This window comes from Augochlora pura, chromosome 5, assembly GCF_028453695.1.
Source record: "Augochlora pura isolate Apur16 chromosome 5, APUR_v2.2.1, whole genome shotgun sequence".
NCBI classification, from domain to species: Eukaryota; Metazoa; Arthropoda; class Insecta; order Hymenoptera; family Halictidae; genus Augochlora; species Augochlora pura.
This window is the reverse complement of record NC_135776.1, coordinates 20,915,452-20,934,086: the sequence shown is the minus strand read 5'-3', so window position 1 is coordinate 20,934,086 and position 18,635 is coordinate 20,915,452. Positions and strand designations below refer to the sequence as shown.

General features: G+C 43.8%; 1 protein-coding gene across 1 annotated transcript in view; it reads left to right on the top strand.

Annotated features, from left to right (window-relative positions):
- Nucleotides 1-18,635, top strand: part of LOC144469774 (lachesin) — a 259,484-nt gene that overhangs the window by 229,713 nt on the left and 11,136 nt on the right. Inside the window, exons 8-9 of the mRNA XM_078180383.1 lie at nucleotides 9,253-9,309; nucleotides 10,693-10,779. Of these exons, the coding sequence (XP_078036509.1) occupies nucleotides 9,253-9,309; nucleotides 10,693-10,779 (144 nt within the window). The remainder of the gene's footprint in view (nucleotides 1-9,252; nucleotides 9,310-10,692; nucleotides 10,780-18,635) is intronic.

The following is an 18,635-nucleotide window of genomic DNA, read 5'->3' as shown; positions in this document are numbered from 1 at the left end:
AGTCTTGTCCACCACTCTTTCGAGAACTACCTACACGCTTTTACTCCTCGATTACATTTCTCAAATTGAGGCAACTGGAAAACAAGAGGTCCGGAATTTTCGTATCAGTGAAATTCGCCCGCGTTAGAATTCAATCTAATGCGAATGAATCCTTTCTCCGTTCTTACGCTACGATCGCTTGTTGTTTAATGAAGTTGTAGTTCAAAATGCCTATGAAAATATATGTTTGGTTCCACCGTGAGACGCGACGCGCGCCGAACGAAATGGAATCGTGAGACGTAGGGGAAGGCGCGATTACAGCCAAAACGCGCTAATTGGAATTAGTATACCGGGCAATATTTGAACGGCGTCCAAGTCCGTCGCAAACTCCCGCGCTACAAGCAACGGGAAGAAGAAATTGGATGGAGAGATAACCGGAAGGGGTCGGTGGTGATGGACCGACGAAAAAGGATGATGCTATTAGGCTAATTAAGACGCTTTAAGATTTTAACGAGTTCACTTGCCTCCGTCTCGCCCGGGCAACTTCGAAACGATCGCGTGTGGCATGTAAACTCCACTTAAGGCGGATTGTCTTTGTCCCCCTTTTTCCGTCTTCGGATGGAATTTGATGAACTTCCAATTCCAGCGAAGTTTCCGCGTCCATCTGCAATAATTACTATGAAATCTCTTAATTACTCTGCTTTTTATACAAATGGAATTCGCCGGGTACGATCGTTTCGAACAAACACCGCGAATTCTGTTCCTCGAATCCGAGTAATACGCGATCGTTTTAAATCAGTTATTCTGTCTATGAAAAACTATAAAAATACGTGATATTCTTTTATTAGAAATAAATCGATAAACTATGTGAAATCTGTTTATATAATATACTATACTAAATCTAATATGTATCCCATAATATAATGAACACGAATGTTATACGTTTCTTCTGAATGGAAACAAAATGAAATTCATGTCATAAAATTCTTGGTATCAAAGCAAATGTGAACATGGTAGATATAAAAATTATGCGATAAAAATGTGTTAATAATAAGCGTGGTAGCGAAAGAAATCGTAGCGCGAGGGGTTAAGTGTTGGACTGAAAAAAGAATAAAAGGAGAGTGAAAATTACTTTTCCAACATTTATAACGAAAAGGTTTTTGCAGCAAATCTCTGCGAAACTAATTTGGTGGCAGATTTCTCGTTACGACCTACGACCTACGACCTACACATGTAAAATCGTCTGAGAGTTATAGTCTTATTGTCCACTCTTTGAAATATGACTTTTTAATGGAACGTATCGTTAGGATTGAAAGAGGATGGGATAGGTTTTTCAGCTGATAGCGCAGATTTGTCGTTGGTGGGTGTAGGATATGAAATTGGGTGGGGTCTACAGTCTTATGGTTTCCCCTTCGGAGATCAGATTTCGATAGAAGGTATCGTTAGAGCCGTAATACGGTAAGATGAACGCAAGACCGTCGCGCAGGTAGAGCTGTCCGATAAGGGGACAGGTGAATTTTTAAATGACGCCTAATGACAAATTTCGGCTTGCCGGAAGAAATCGGCGCGTAATGCGGCCCCAATCATCAATCAGCTGGGCAAAGTTAAATGGCCGGGACAACGAGTTTTAATATCTCCCCAGAGAAATAAAAGTTGGCACGATAAATCAAAAGTGAAAAGTCTCTGGCTGACTGTATATACCTCTTTCCGTTCGTCTTCCCTACTTTCCATCACCTTTTCTTCCGTCTCCTTTTTCTTCTGTTTCCTTCCGTCTGCCACTCAGCTACCTACAAAATGGAAGGTCTTTACTCTTTCGTCTCTCTCTCTCTCTCTCTCTCTCTCTCCTGTTCCTCTTGTCTCTTCTCTCTGCCCATCTTCCTTTCCCCCATCTCCTTCTCGCTCTCTCTCTCTATCTATCTATCTATCTATCTCTATCTACCTCTGTCTTTATCTCTCCTCCTCCGTCTCCGTTCCCGCGTTTCTTTTCCCCAGTCATTCTCCGCACCACGGATCCCTAATGCTTCTTGGTTCGATCGATGACTTGCAAAAGTGATAAATGAATTTCTCCCCCGCGCTATTTATATCCGACCTGCCCCTCGAATTAGATAATCTCGTCGCAATAATCGCGCGGATCGCCGGCTGATTTATCGATCGCGGCCGCCTTGTTTTCCCGGCGACTCTCATTCCGTTTACAACGCCGCCGACAGGTGTTCCAGCGAAATTATCAACGCTGTCGATCAGGAGCATCGCCTCCCTTGCCCACAGCCTGTCCTAGAACCTAATGGAACAGCTCATTCAACCGCTCCGATAAAGAAACGAAACGCCAACGAGGCTGCTCAAATTAATTTGACACTTTCCTCGATATTTTCCGACTTTCCGACCTGTCAGGCTCGACTCGGAATTTCGTGGTTACGTTGTCCCACTTTGCCGATTTTAACTGTAGTTTTCTACAGACTTCGCGTACAAACAGTTGACTGTTTTTTAATGGCGATATTTATTATTTTGACTAAAATTTTAAATAAAATTTTATCGCACAATTTGTCACAAACACATTACTGTAATCTCAGTTACTATACCATAGATAAGCATTCACGCGTCCCTCAATTTATGTGGCACTTTTTCATGCTGTAAATTATTAATGTTTGCAAGATAAAGATGAGTAAGATTACACGATACAATTTTAACAGAATATTATAACAGTATCTATACGATTCATGCCAGTAAATCTTTGTAGAGCTCTTGAATTAGCTAAAAAATTGGAGAGGGCCATTGTAAATATTACTATTAACATTTAGCGAGCTCTTGATATTACGACAAAGCTCAATGAAAATGTTTCGGAAAAATCGTCCGGAACAGTTCGCATTAATAATGAAACTAAAGCCGAATCTTTAAATATTTTAAGCAATGTAGGCCATGAATTTGTGTCAGTTTATATTATATTTCAATATTCTGAAATATCAGAATTATACTTAATCCACGAGCTTTTAAATTATTACGCTGCCTGTTATTTCCAACATTTTCTCTTTCGTGCCGTCGACTCTGTACGAAATCTTTACGGCGAGCCTAGCTCATCGTCACACGACAACAAATTAGCAGGTACACAGCCGGCGCGTGACGTATGCAATATATAAATCATTCTTTCGGACTGTAATTATTAAAAAGCGCTTGTCACGTATCGCCGGTCGCTACAATAAATATCTATTACTTTTATCATTGAATTAAACGGAACTGTGCGACGTGTTCGCGTACGGTTCGCGTACGGTTCGCGTGACCGGTGATGTAATTTCTTGCCCGGGCAGATTTCTAGCTGCCTCGTCCGCGTGTAGTCGCTGCGTCGAAGTATCATGTTTACAAAAACTTTTATTCAAATGCGGGTCGCGTCCATGCGCCGTCGCTTTTTTCTCCGCGAGCCCGTCAATTAGCAAATTGCGGATAATTACGGGAAAAAAGGTCCGCGCATCGAAATCATTAACGAGGAGACGAGAAACGCCGCTAAAAATCGGCGGATCGTGGAAAAAATGAAGTCGCGGCTACTGAATCATTCCCCGTGAAAAATGGTCGGAGCGATTCCAGTCGGGTTACCGTGATAAATAAATAATTTCGCGAAACGAGAAAACGGATGTTCCGGAGGCTCGCTGGCTCGGCCCTCGGGCCCCCCGGCCGCGCGGAATGTGCTCGCTCAGTGTCACCTAATCGCGCGGCTGCATCGGAAAACTGCGCCGCGAAGCGATTCATTTCCAGCGCGTTAATCGACCGGTCGAACTAAGCAACTCGAAAACACAATGAGAGCAAGCCGGACGGCCGGCCGGCAATAAGACAGCTCGGTGTAAAATTACGGTGTTGATAAGATAGCGAACGCCGAGAATCCAATTTTGCCGCATCAATTCTGTGCAATTGTACCCGCAGACCGGCGCTACAATTTTTCATTTTCTTTCCATTTGCAATTAGACTGCGGATATTTCCGTGGAATACGATATGTTCGCGTCACTCGCAAAGGGTAGACCAACCAATTAATAAACTCTTTCTTGCTTTAATACCCACTGCGAATTTCTTATTATTAAATATACACTTTGTCACAATTATCGACATATCCAGTGTACCGTCTTGTTAGTTTCTAGTCAACTTTGCCAAACTTCTCGGTCGACGGGGCATCGCGATCTCGATCTCGATCGTGGTTAAAAATTCGTAATTGGGATCCCGATCAAGATAAGAGACTCGCGACACCGCACCGTGTAATTTCCCTCGGTTTTGTTCGCAGGTAAAAGAAGGCGAACACACGTCCGACCGGTATCGATGATCTCGCGCTCGCAATTTGTGGCCGACATATTTTACGGTTAAAGAGCAGCGACGGCGGGGCGAGGTTAACCCTACGAGGCGGCCGGGAATCGGTGGGGGATCGTAAAATTCGCTTCCCCGTGTCGTCGGTTAGGCTTATCGCGGGGCCGCACGCGTCCAGAAAGATTATAACTTGTCAGGAAAATTGCCGGCAAGTGAGTTCTCGTTTCGCCGGCGTAGTTCTCGCCGTCGGCCACGAACTGGGTCGTCTCGTTCGATCCGAACCACGCGCCCGTAACAATTGATTTCGCCGCGATAATAAGGCCCGAGGCGACAACAATGCCGCCGAAAGACAACGTGGCCCGCCACAAACGATATCAAAAGGAACTCCCGTGCTCCGAGGGCATGCTTATGCTCTATCGGAATCACATTATTAGAATGTCCGTCCACTTCGAGTTACAAAGTCAATCGAAGGATATCGTGATGACAAAATACTTGATCTCGATACACCTTGACTTTTTTATTATTAAAAAAGACGTGTGAATGGGTCGATTTAAACGGGACACCCTATACACAGTTTTATTTCGCAGGGTGCTGTTATCTTGACGCAGGTGGCGCGACCAACACGGTAAACAATTTGTAAACAATACAAATAGTATTGACGACATAAATAATATCGATTCCTCATGCATAAAGCTCGAGCCGATATTTATTACCGTCTATATAGCATGTTGACGCAAATGCTTGTAAAGGTCGCGTAAAATTAGAGCGACTCATTTATCATTGTATGAATAGAAAAGTCAAAATTAATTGCGGTATTATTCTTGCAACCTCTTTACATCGCGTACGACCTAACGAAGCTCGATCTACTTAGTAGCTGCTAATGAAAGTAGATCGAGAAGCTTGATAACGGAAAAATCATGTTGCCTGGTACACAAACGACCTGGTGATCGAAGCGTTGGTAGCAGGCTTATAAATGAATGCGGCGCGTGCAATATTTACCACGTTGAATGCAAGAAAATAAGATCGACTGACGGTTCCGGTTTCGTTATTTCCGGTTTCCCTTTAAAATGTATCGGAAATTGCTAGGTTCCCCGTTGAATTATGTAAATGTGCATAATAAATGCGAGGGAGTACGCAATTTGGAAAATGTAGAGCCAAATCCTGAATTGGAGTTATATTTAATTCAAGTAACCCCACGGTCAAATATAGCGCGAGTGAAACATGCACAGCTTACATGACGTGCGATGTCGTATAGACCGCCTTAGCCATGCACATATTCGCATCTCGCTTGTCGAGCTATTACGAGTCCATAGTCGTAATTGAAACCTAATAGGACACTGTAGAACTTCGACGTAGTTGTTAATCGTATTTGTCAAGCTATTGGTTGAACGCAAACTTCAATCTGGCAAATCATTTTTTACAGTACCAATTCCAAATGGAATAATATCCTACTTTAATGGATATAGTGATCGAGCTGCTAAAACAATCACTGAACCATACAAGTAACAGTCGCACGATTGTCGATGCAACAAAGTACCGAAAAGTCGTGTCCGACGAAAACTATTCTTCCGGTCACTCGAGCCGCTCGTCCATTCGTCCATTCGTCCGCGAAACACGCCGTATGAATAATAAAACGGACTTGGAGTAAGATAATCGATAATCGCCGTGGCTTAACATGAAAATGAATCGAACCACGGATTTAAATAATTTCCCTTACCCAATTTAATCCGCCCTTGTTTCCATTGCTTTTTCAACGGCCGCGTTCCTATCTATTCCCCGCGGCTGATCATTATCCGCGCCGCCGATATTCACGCGTATCTGCCGTGCTTGACTGACCGATTAAAACCTATGAAAAGTTCGCAAGACTCGTATGAATATCCATAAAAGTACCTACGCTCTGGAGAGTCTCTACTGGAAACGACTAGCGTCCGACGAATCCAATTAACCCTTTCGATACGAGTGACGAATTTTCACGGGTTTTATTTAACGCTTAAGACCAAACTCCGTATAAACGAGGACTGGCCATATGTGTCATGGCCATGGACAGAGTGCTCGTATCGAAAGGGTTAATCATATAGAAACACGCGTGCGTTTGAATTGCGAGACGCGCTTTGGATGATGATTGATCGGGCTGCATTGAAAAATACAGACGTTGATTTAATCTATTTGCTGTTAGGTTTATGAATAATTTATGCATTTAGAGCGCGTAAAAGTCATCGGAAGGATTAGCTTAATGCCTGCCTCTTTGCGCCGTTGCGGTAAAGCGTGCAGAATTTGCATACACTTTTATGTTACGATTCCAAGATTCGGTAAAGGTAATACGCGACGGCAGTGCCAATTTTGGTAACCATAGAGCAATCGATTCGACGCATACGAATTTAAAAATGTCGTCACTTATAATGAAGAACTTCGTTCTGCATATAAATACTTTCATAACTAGACTGCAGATGTTTATGTGCGATAAATATGCAAAAAGCGTATGATATCTGTGCCCGAAAAATATGCAAATTGTGTACGGAAACATGCAGAATATATGCAGGAAAATGTGTAAATATTCACGATATTAAATATAGCGCTATATTAAGTGTTAAGTCCAATATTAAGTATCAAAAAATCGTTTACAGTTGTTCTGACAAGTTACAATATGTTACAAGCATATTTGTTACAAGCGTTAGTTGACAGCGTTTGTCGGTAGAATCCAATTTGTATTTTGCACGACGTTGTTGGTGTATATTTAAATTTATTCGAGCAGTGTCGACGCACATGCATCGAACTAATTGTGGTTTCCAAGTGTACTTTACATTTTATTGCATGTTTGAAAATATGATACATTTTGTTCAGACTATTTTCTAGATATATGATTTGTTCTGTTATTATAAAAAGGGGTGCTTACTCCTATAAAGAAATAAATTAAATTATATTGCATCAGGTTGAGTCACATTAAATTAAACTAAATTAAATTAAATTGTATTGAATTAAATTTTCGTCCACGGTGAAATTGGCATCGTACCCGATTCAATCATTCACGAATGAAATTGAACATTTTAAAAATAGTAAAAGCCACCAGCACAAAATTCAACTCGTCGTTTTAATAACAGAACTGAGCTGTTCTAATTTGAAATACTAATAGCTGCAGCTAATGTGCAATTACTAACTGGACGTTCCAAAATCATTGTTTGCCGCGGCGTATATTCTGCATTATATTGAAATGTAGCCGCTACCAATATAATCCGGTTACAATATAAGTGCTAGCTAATCATTTAAATGAGCGCGATATATGCACGTGCACGGCAAATAACATATGCAATAACATATTATACACAAATATGCAAAACACATGCAGAGCATCTAAAATAAAAATAATACTCGTGGGATCGCCTGACAGCGAGATAAATATCTGTCCGGATTTCGTTCGTCTACCTATTTTGCTAAAAATGCATTTTGCATACACATTCGCGGTCTTCATGTAACAAATATGTAAATCATATTTTTTAATCAAATATTTTATCATTCTCGTAAATTATTTGTTACTTCGTGAATTAGAGAAGTTATTGAATACACGAAATACTATTTCTGTCACGAGATAACGTTGAAACGGGTGCATGAACTTTTCGGAGAAGCGCAGGAAGAAGGGGAAACAATGGCTGGCGAAAAAGTTCGCGGACATTAAACCGTGGGAACAGGAAGGACGTGGAGGGAAGCAGGAACGCGGATGCAGGAATTTTGACAAGAATCTTACGGAAGCGATGAGAGCAATTTGAGCCTTATCGCGGGATAAAGTCGGCAGCCACATATTTGCATTATGTCCGGGCGCGTAAACACGTCCACGAAAAAGTGCACTTTGTCATCCCATCCTATTTGCGTTCGGTAGCGGGGGGAGAGAAGCAGCTCGCGGAATGCGGCGCGTCGCACATACGAGCTATACTTCCCACATACGAGCAATCGCTTAGCGGCCCGTGACAAATAACGATGACTTTTTCACGATGGACGCGTCACGGGCTGACACGAGAGTTAGTTTCTTTGTGTTCGCCGTGGAATTTCGAGTCGGTAATTCACGCCATCCGGCAAATAAAAAAAATAGCAGCCGACAATTCGGAAATGATCTCCGATTTGCGAGACTGGTTCTCACCGGAACGAATGGAATCTTTCTTTTAATACATTTCACGATTGAAAGATAATGCTTTATCATTAATTTGACTATATTAAAATTTCATTCAGATTTATAATTAACTGCTTCGAATCAACGAGAAGCTAAATCCTCCGGAAAATCTTGCTTTCTCCAGAGAACTCCATTGAATGCTCGATCCCGCGAGTTCCTAAAAGACTCGGGCGTCGCAAGAACTCGCGATCCATCGGAAAAAGCGCTTGAAACCAAAAGAAGATTCGCAGGCAAACGATTCGCTCTCGGCCAGCTTCTTTCTCTCGGCGTACAACGCGTTCGATAGCGTCCCGACATACGTAGAGAGCTGGCAATTAGCTTAATCTGCAGCCAGCTGCAGCCGCCACTAAATCCGCGTGACTTCAGGTGGGAGGACGAGGACGAGGACGAGGACGAGGACGAGGACGAGTACGTAGGACGAATGACGATATTAGGAATAATTATTCTGCTGTACTCACCGGGCCGACAAGGTGGGCTGGGGCAGGTGCGCGAGGTAGTGCGCTAGGAGCGGGAGGGTGAAGGAGAGGGCAGGTAGCCCGTAAAATATGATCTGGAGTTTGGCTGGCCTGGCTGACGCCACGGTGGCTAATACGTTTGAGGGCGAAGTTAGTAACAGGTGGCGCGATCCATAACGGTCCCTGGCGCATCCCACTCTCCCTCTCTCTCTCTCTCTCTCTTATTCTTTCTTTTCCCGGTCCCTCTTTCTCTCCCTTCGACGAAACTAGTCGTCGGTGTTGGTTCTAACGGCACACGCGCCTACAGCGGCCTGGGTGGCGGGAGGGTGAACGGGGGAAGAAACTTTAATTAAAAATAAAAACTTGTTTCTTTCGTTGCAGAGTCCCAGCCGCCGAGCACCAGCCCCAGTCCGTCCACCACGGAGTTGCCGAAGAAAGGTGAGCTCGTAAACCTCCCTTAATCGCGGGAAAAATAATATTTTATCCCAGTGGAAGCCGTCCACGTCCCCCGTGCTCCCCTATTTTTTTCGATACTGCCTCGAGAGGATACCGCTTTTCCAAGACGTTGCGTCCTCCTTATCCGCCGCTGCCGCCGCCGCCGCCGCCGCATTGAAACCTGAACGCGTTTACCTTTTTCTTGCCTTCCGCGTAATGCAGTCGGGGAGATCTGCCGAGTGAATTTCGCGAGTCTTTTTGTCTTCTCTCGGACGGAAACTCGTTTCCGATGGCTGACCGTATCGATGCCGCCTGCAAATTCTATCGCGGATGAGCCATACGAATGTTGTTCGGTTAATGCGATATCAATATTAATAGTAATGACGATAGTTATATTTGTAACGCTTATTTTTACTTAAATGCCGTGATTCTACATAATGTAATATAAAATTCTACATTATTACCCTACATTCCTTATTTTATTTCATACTTGGCAATTTCTATTTCGGGAATCAATTAAAAATAAGACTTTTACTTCAATCGGATTTAAAAGGTTCATGATGAAATCAAGGAGATGAAATTTTGTTAGGATTTGTGACGTGTGGCAGAATCAAAGAAGTAAACGTTTTATCTCAGAGTCACGGCGAGCAAGAATGAGGAGGATTAAAAATATGTGTTACATCGGCTTGGTTAAGAGTAATTCCGGCACATGAAGCCGTGCCTCGATAGTCGGAGGGTTAATCCGGTTTGCCTCGGTTTCATCGATTAGACTGAATTATTTCCGCCGCGATGCATTCGAGGCAAAATGATAGAACTCACGTACGATTTCAGTGAGAGAATATTTTTGACAGATCTCTCGACGGAACTACTCGACGCTCGACGCGTGTCCAAAAAACGTCAACCGACGAGGAGATCGGAATTTTTTCGGCGGCAGCTTTACTCAGTTTGTTGCGCGCTTAATTGCGTTTCTCTCACTCGCATCGGCGGCGTAGCTTCAATATTGAATGTCTTCCGCGGGAGAAAGTAAGTCGCCTCGTGAAAATTCCGTGGATCGTTGATCGAAGTTTTAATTAGCGGGCCGCGCCGCTGTCAAAGAACCGCGAAACGAAAGCAAACACGGTCGCTAAAGATCGTTTTACGTTTATAAATATTTAATAAGGAGCGCTCGAAATGTTTAATCCTTTTAACGAGAGGTTAAAGAGCGGCGCTCTACTACGCTTCTCGCCGACTACTACGGATCAGCTGTTTTACTCATGAGACTACCCCTCCATTCTTAGATTGTTTATTCGGTTGACGTGCATGGATGGTGTAAACGTACCTTGTAATCTGAATAATTGCTCCGGCACTTATCAACGGGGCTGGCTAACGTTGGCGATTTCTCTGCAGATTGGGACCAGATGGCTGAGATAAACAATTCCGTTTATGGGAATCCGAGCTCTTTGACGATCCACAATGAGAAGGGCGCGAAAAGTGGTGAGTTTATTATCCTGATTTAATTAATTCTCGAACCGCAGTTTATAATCGTAGAGGCGCGCATCTTTGAAAATAATTAAATAGAGTAGAGAATCCAATTGCTGTGGCAGATTTCATACTAATGGAAATAAAAAAAATTGAATATGTTTTACTACGCCATGGTAACTGAATCCCACTACCCTATTTATTTACTTTCGATTGAACAGCAACTGGGAAAAAGAGTTGAATGCACACCAAACGCATTTATATCTGAAATTCGTGTACAAAGTTATACAATGATCCATAGGGACTGCGAAACTGTACTATTGTGTACCGTTAACTCGGTAGACCAAAACGCGCTGTAGACTCTTATTCCTAGTTGATATTCGGTTGGATATAGAAATGTACACGATTGGAAGAAACAGCATTCGCGCTTGAAGTTCGCACCCCCGACGAAGGCGAATGTAAATGGCAAAAAGTTCTTCGGGCTCGAGTATACCGGCGAAACGCCGCATTCTCTTCAATCTTGATCTTTTTTCGAAGAACGCATCGATCACCCGGCCAGCTCTCGCGGGAAACTCGGCTGAAGAGGGAAAGGGTTAGCGAGGCGGAAACGCAACAAAAATGTAATAATGCGATAAAGTCGACAGTCGAATAAAGGAAAGTTTCCCGAGTCGCGCGAGCTTCGACGCCCGAAAACTCTTAATGGAACCGATCGCTCGATACGTCAGCGATTATTGCAACATCTGCGAACCTCGATCCCTTAAACATTTCTTTCGCACTCTTAAATTCTCCGGAAGAATCTTCTGAGCAGCAGCAGCAGCACCCTTTTAAAGATGACAAAGTCATTAACCATCGGTTATGAAATAAATCATAATTAATTATTTAATAAATAAATGGTTTTGATATTTTTGCAGTCACTATTCTATTAAATAAATAAATATCCTATTAATTTTAAAGCGCGTTGGCTTTTTGCCTCGGAGCGTACATCTCGCGCGCCTTCGAACGTTTCTGTTCGATATTTCGACATGGTATACTATAGTTTCAAGAACACGTTGCACGCGCCAATTTTTCAACAGCCTCCTCGCTTCGGTAGCGTTTCAAAGAATCGTCGAACCGCATCGAAGACTCGAATTTTATTTCCAACCCGGAATTGTAATTCGTACTTTCGATTCGATCGGTGTAATCGTGAATTGCCGGCAACGAGTGATGAGAAATAACTAAAATCGCAACGGCGTAATCACGCGGAACAAGCTCCTCGTTCGCAGTAATTAACTTCTTCATGGTGGCCGATGTTGAAACCTGATATACCCCGTCGCAGCAATCGGACGCAATTACATCGAAATTTTTGGACTCGATTTTCACCGCTGGCGGCGCGGATTCATCGAACAACACTTACCGTCAATTTATTACCAATATTGGAAGAGCGTGTAGTTCGGTCTGAACGCGGCGACACGCGAACTCCTCTCCGACGAGTAATTAATTACAGAGGGACATTTGCAACTCAATTAACGCGAGCAAACCGCTCCGGCGTTGCCGCGAGCTGCAAAACCGATCGGAACCGATCGACGACGGTCTCCTAAACATCGGCGACGGGGCCAGCCATCTAACCGTCAATCCCTGCCGGGGGAGGATGATCGAGAAGCGGATTACGCGAGCTCAAACAGGGGAAGAGCCATAAAAATCGAGGTGCGACGGGATCTCGGACCGCGACGCGTCGCCGGCCGGAGTTAGGGGAGAACAACAAGTGAAAAACTCGTGAAAATAGAAGTAGATGTTTATGTACGTGTAAAATCTGAAGAACTATAGAGGGATCGACGAGTCGCGGGGGGTAGAGACCCGGCCGTGCCGGGATCGAGGGTTCCACCGAGGCCCCTGTAACATCAATATTTCATGTATGCTAACACGCCAGAACTAATAATGCACCAGCCAGGAAGACCCAAGAATAATATCAGCCACCGGCGTACTCCGCGCGCTCCCCCTCTCCATCCCCATTTTCTCCGCATTCTCTCCCTATCCTTGGTTCCTTCGCAGTCCTCCGAACCGCCTAAGCCTTTCTCCGTTCGTCCCGCGGCAGCCGGAGGAGTAAACGAAGAGAGCGAAAGAAAACCGGTGACGGAGGGATCGAGGAAGGAAGGACGGTCGGGCACTCGCTTGTCCTTCTGCGCCTTGTGCTAAATTTAATCTAACAAAGTGCGAGAACCTTTTCGAAAATTCGTGTCTCGTTGGGCCGCGTCGCGCTACCCTCGGCAAATCCCCCACGCGACCTCCGCTTTCTAGACTGCCTCCGGGCTGCATCTAAGCTGCACACAGTGTCGTCAACGAAGGAAGATGGGGTGGTAGGAAAGACAAAGAGCTCCGGGCAGGAAGGTATGCGACATCGGGCTCGTAAGTCGGAACATGCCGTATTCCTGTGGCGCGCGACGTTTCCCTCTCTCTCTTTCTCTCTTTCTCTCTTTCTCTCTCCCTCTCTCCCTCTAGCTCGCTCTTTGTTCCCGGGGTCGCCCGCGTGGAAAGAGAAAGCGAGATGCTCTCTCGGACAGAAGGAGGGGTGAGGTTTGTAATTGGCGCAACATCTGCGGTCTGCGGGGTGGCATTAATGTTTGCTCCCCTCGACGCTCCCCGCAGAAAGACCCACCCCCTTTCCGCTCTTTGTTTCGACTACTCGACTTCCTCCGGCTCTTCGTCCTTCTCGATTCTTACTTTGTTTTATTTTCTGCTTCTACTCCACGGCGTACTTCTTCTCCTTCTCGCGGGATTGAGCCTTGAGCAATTTTATCGAACGATTGCCACGATTAATCTCTCCCAGGCGATGCTCGCAACGATGCCCTCGGCTTAGATCTGCATCTGAGCGTAATTAGATTATGGACCAATCAAAAGCTAATTCGTGTAAGTCCATTAACCCTAAAATTGAGATCGGGAAGGATTTTGCAAATTAGCCGTAGATAAACGTCATTGCCAGTACATAATTCGAATCGTAATATTTTCTAAATTCATTGTATAAAAATACCTCTGCCGTTAATAATGCAATGCATAATTTTTCTTATAATTGTGTTCAGTCATTTCATGGTTGGTGCAAGTGCTGCCATCTTTCGTTTCTTTCTGCTTTCCCCAAAAAATGAATTTCTGCACTCTGTTTTTGCTGACCACGTTGCTGTAAAGAAGTTTTTTCAATAGTAGTTTTCTCATTACGTGCCGTACGTAAAAGTTTTATGAACAGCTTTTTACGGTTGATAATGTTTTTAAAAAATTGTCAAGAGGTCCATTTTTTTAACTTGGGTGCACTGCATATTACTTTCTTGATTACAGTTTACATCCATAATTCCGTTATCTTTGTAGGAAAAATATTTCTATAGCATAAATACAAAACTTGATGGCGCTGTTTTTCATGGTGAAAGCAATAATAAATTAGCATTCATGAATATTTCTAAATAAGGAATTTCTAATTAATGGATACTACGTCGGATATTTCTTTGAAACACGTTGTATCTCCTGAAGTAAACGGCTGAAAAATCGACCTCCGAATACGGTGAAAGAATTATCTGTTCGCTGTCGAAAGTCCAGAAGAAATATCGGATCGTTGCGGCGCGGCGATAAAAATGTCTATATTTTTCACACATTTGATCGGTTCAAATAGCTCCTTTAACTGCGAGCGTATCGCGTGTTTTGTTTCAATCTCGCATTTCGTACAACAACGAGGAATGGTCGGGGAACGGTTTTCACGCGGCTTATTCGTTTAATTTCATATTCTTGTTCGTTTTAAAAGATCATCCCACCCACCGCTCGAGCTCGTTATTCGTCGATTCGCTTTTTGCCGGCGGCTAATCTCTCTTTTTCGAAATTTTTCAGTTCATCCCTTTCCCGGCCTTAACTTCGCTCCGACACGACCGACATTTATTTTGTTCGCCGTTCTGCGTATTCGTACGACACTCATCTTTTGATTCCTCGTACATACGTACACGCTTATACACGTACACACACACACACACACACACACACGAGTAAACGTACGGACCCACAGAGAATCCGGCTGCTTCCTCTGTTCTATTTCGTTGTTTTCTTTGCCCGCGGTAGCACGGTGTTCTGGATCCCCGGTATTGCTTTAGAAAACGTGACGTATTTCTTTCGGTTACTTTCAGCGCGCGCTCATGTAATTTTCTTCCGGTTTCCGCGAAGTGAGTCGAAACATCCCAGCATCTTGCTTTTAACACGTGCTCCTCAAACGGAAACTCGATTATCCGATTCTGTCGAAGATTCCGGTCGCACCGCGAACAGAAATGCTGAAAATTTCTGTTCCACGATCTCGAAAAATTTCTAATCCATAGTCAAACTTTTCTCGCGGTTCTACGCCCGACGTTTCATCCGTTTTATGTTACGCTTGCCGTTTAAATTAGTTCTGAAAAAGTTCATACCTTATCTGATAGGTCAAGAATCGTGAATCTGTTCCGTTCAACGCTGCAACGAAACGTCGACCGAATAATCCAAAGAGGAGTTTTGTTATCGAAAATTGAACGCGTGCTTTTATTTGGCAGAATCCATTGTAAGATGATCCTCATTGTGTCGTACGCGAGGCGACACGGCTCGGCTCGGCTCGGCTTTTAGAATATGGGAACAATTAGCGATTGTTTCCGCGGAAACCGGGAAACCAGTCGTACGTTACATCTATTGCGTTCGACGTGTATTAACCAACAGATCGTTGGATAACAACGAAATTATACACCGGCGCATTAATTACCCTCTCGATCCTACCGCAATAACCGTTTACCGACACGATAATTGTTTGATCGAATAATTCGGCAAATGAAAACGTAATTAGCTATGGGAGCGCTCTGCTCGCGAAAGCGCATTGCTTGAAAATATCGCGAAAATGTTCAGCCGGCCATTGTTCCGTTTATAATTCAGTATTCACCGACCTTGTTTCCACGCGTATATTCCATTTTCCACGCTGTCGTCGGCTCGTATTAGTTCCTTCGCGTATTTTTCCATATATTTCCCCGATCGATTCGGCCGCGATCGACCCGCGCTCAAACTCCGAACCTTTCCGGCTGTTAATGAGAAAGTCCAACGATCGATTCACGGCGCTAACCGTTCAAGCTTTAATTATGCTAATTTATGTATATAATTTTCGTTTATATTCTAATTGCTCCCAGCGGAATAACAGCGACAAGAATAATATTACGCTAATTGCGGATGAGTAGTAACTTCAATAAAGACTGTTGATTTAGGCGTTGGGTTTACCGCGAACCCTTCCTCGCTAATACGTCCACTTTGATGCCGGAAACGTCTCTTCTTTGTTTAAATATTATCTCTTGGTCGAACATAATTTCCATCTTGATAGAACAGTTTAATTTATCATTAGAAGTCTCAATAATAATTTATCACCGGCGGGTCTGCAAAGTGAAAGTGTGCGTTCGTGTCGACGCGTTAACTGATATACACTGTTCCAAGATCAATCTGTGCACGTTCATTTTTCTTTGAAAATTATCTGTGTAATTGAAACGCAACTTTACCATTCAGAAGTAACTGAATGTACAATAATTTGTACAATTCTTATGCACCTAAATTGTAAAATTATTTCCTCGAGTACATTTAATGCACAGTCTAATTGAATTCTCCAAGTTGGGAGTAATTGCGATAACCATGTTCAACTATGAAAACATTCCAGGCGTCTCCGATTTCATCGCAGGCTTCTCGACTTGATTGAACAAAAATTCCTTGTTCAACTCTTCATCGAGCAACGCCAGAGAGAACAAGAAAATTTAATAATTAAAAAACTTTTGCAGCTGGATCTTACATTTTTTCGCCGAAAAGGCTTCTCCGAAGCGCGGCCCGAGGGTCGGTCGGTATGTACGTATGTATCAGGCCGGAATGCGTCACCGCAAACTTCCAATGGCAGATGTAGTCGGCTATGGTCGTGGTATCGCGACATCTTCCAGACCACGCACACCCTTAGGTGTCCCTTAATTCCCCCGGGAACCGTTGTTCGCCTGTAATTCTCCGGGAGAACGTACAGAGATTGGCTTAGTCGCATGCTTGCATATAGATAAAGCGACTACCATCCTATCGTAACCCCACACATACGCGGGGGCGGTTGCCGGTGAACCGTGAGGAAACGTGGGCGAAATGCTTCGAATGCATCAGCGAAATCAACACCGGACTGATTAAATCTCCGATCGCAAATGATCGCCGTGCGCGACACAGTTTCGACGCGTTCTCATCCAGCGAATAATCATCGTTCCTCCGTCCCTGAGGATCGATTAATCGGCTCATCGATTTCCAGAGATTTTCGCCAACTTTTATTACTAACCGCGCGATTATATCGGCGAATGCGTCGAAAACGGGGAGGTAGTGTCAATTTGCTACGATTTTAGTTACTATTACAGTTCAAATTCACAATTCGTGATATAAAAATGTTTCTACGAGAAATTTCAAGATAAGCTTTTCTAATTTAATCATTTGTTATAACAGAAATCGTACGAGGTTTTCGTCTTGACGCAGAAATACGACAATTTGTAATAAATCGACATGCGTTTGGTCGTTCGTCGGCGTAGCACGCAACATTTTAAAACCGCTTGCAGGAAAACAAAGGCATTGTTTTCCGGCGTGTCGTACGCGTACGTCGGACGCGCCGCAGGAAATTCCGCGAGAAACTGGATCGCCGAGCGTCGAGGATTGCTCGATTCTGTATCTGTTCCGATAAAATCGCGACGACGGGAATTAAAACGAACAAGCTAATTGAAATTGTGCATCGCCGGATCCGCGCGGTGGTGTGGGACCACTTGTTGAATCGGCCTGTGCGTTTAGATTACCGTCAAGTATTTACATAGTTGTCTAGCTATAATAACTCGCCGCCGGATAAAATCGCCCGTATTTACGCGCATTTGTTTATACTTCGTGGAGAATCGATCGACTCTGGGGGCGGGTGGCGGTGGAACTCGATGTCAGAGACGGTCGTGCTCGCGCTCACGCTCGCGCGGCTTCGATGGCATTTATTTGCGCATGGAAATCGCTCGAGCCGCGGGATTTCGATAAAGATCAATTTTAGACGTAGATCGTATCATCGCGCTCTCGCGATGGAATTCATTAATGGTCGCCGCGGCAATTAAAAGCATGATATTTCGGTGCAGGGACTCGACGTCCAATTGACAAGCTAATTCTATCGGTTCTCCCTGTTATCGCCGATTGTCCGGATTTCGAGAATGGTAGATATCTGGATTGACTTAACCGCGCGTGTACGCAATGTCAACATGTACTGTATAGTATCGTGTGCCGCCTTGTGTGCGTGTGCAGGCCGGCTTAATATTCGCCAAATGGGGTTGAAAGGACAGATCGAACTGGGTCAGTTCTGCCACAAAGTCGATCATCGCTTGGCATTGGAAAATCATTTTCCCCTGGAACGCTCACGGCTAATTTAACGTTCACCGTCATTAGCGGTTTCTTCATTATGTCGGCGCAAATCTGCCGATTGTATCAATCTACAATGAGATTCGATTACATCCCTCGAAACTTTTCATATTCATGCGCCCGAGCTCTTCGAGACGAGCTACAGAGATATCCGTTCCACATGTTTTATTCATTTCTGCAATCATTTAAGTTCGGACTGCGTCACTCTATGGTATTAAACGGAGAATTCGCCTTTCTTCAACTTGTTTTACGATCGAGATCTTTTTCTGTTGAACACTAAATTATTTACTAAAACTTAATTTACTATACGTAATTATTAACGAAGCAAGTTTTTTGCGATCTATTCTTGCGGTGAAAATTAATTCTTTAGTTCTAAATTTTGTTGTAACCTTATTAGCGCATTAAATAAACATGTAAGCTTCCGCCGTCGGTGGTACGCGTAACACGGAACCTGTTAATAAATTAATGAAGAA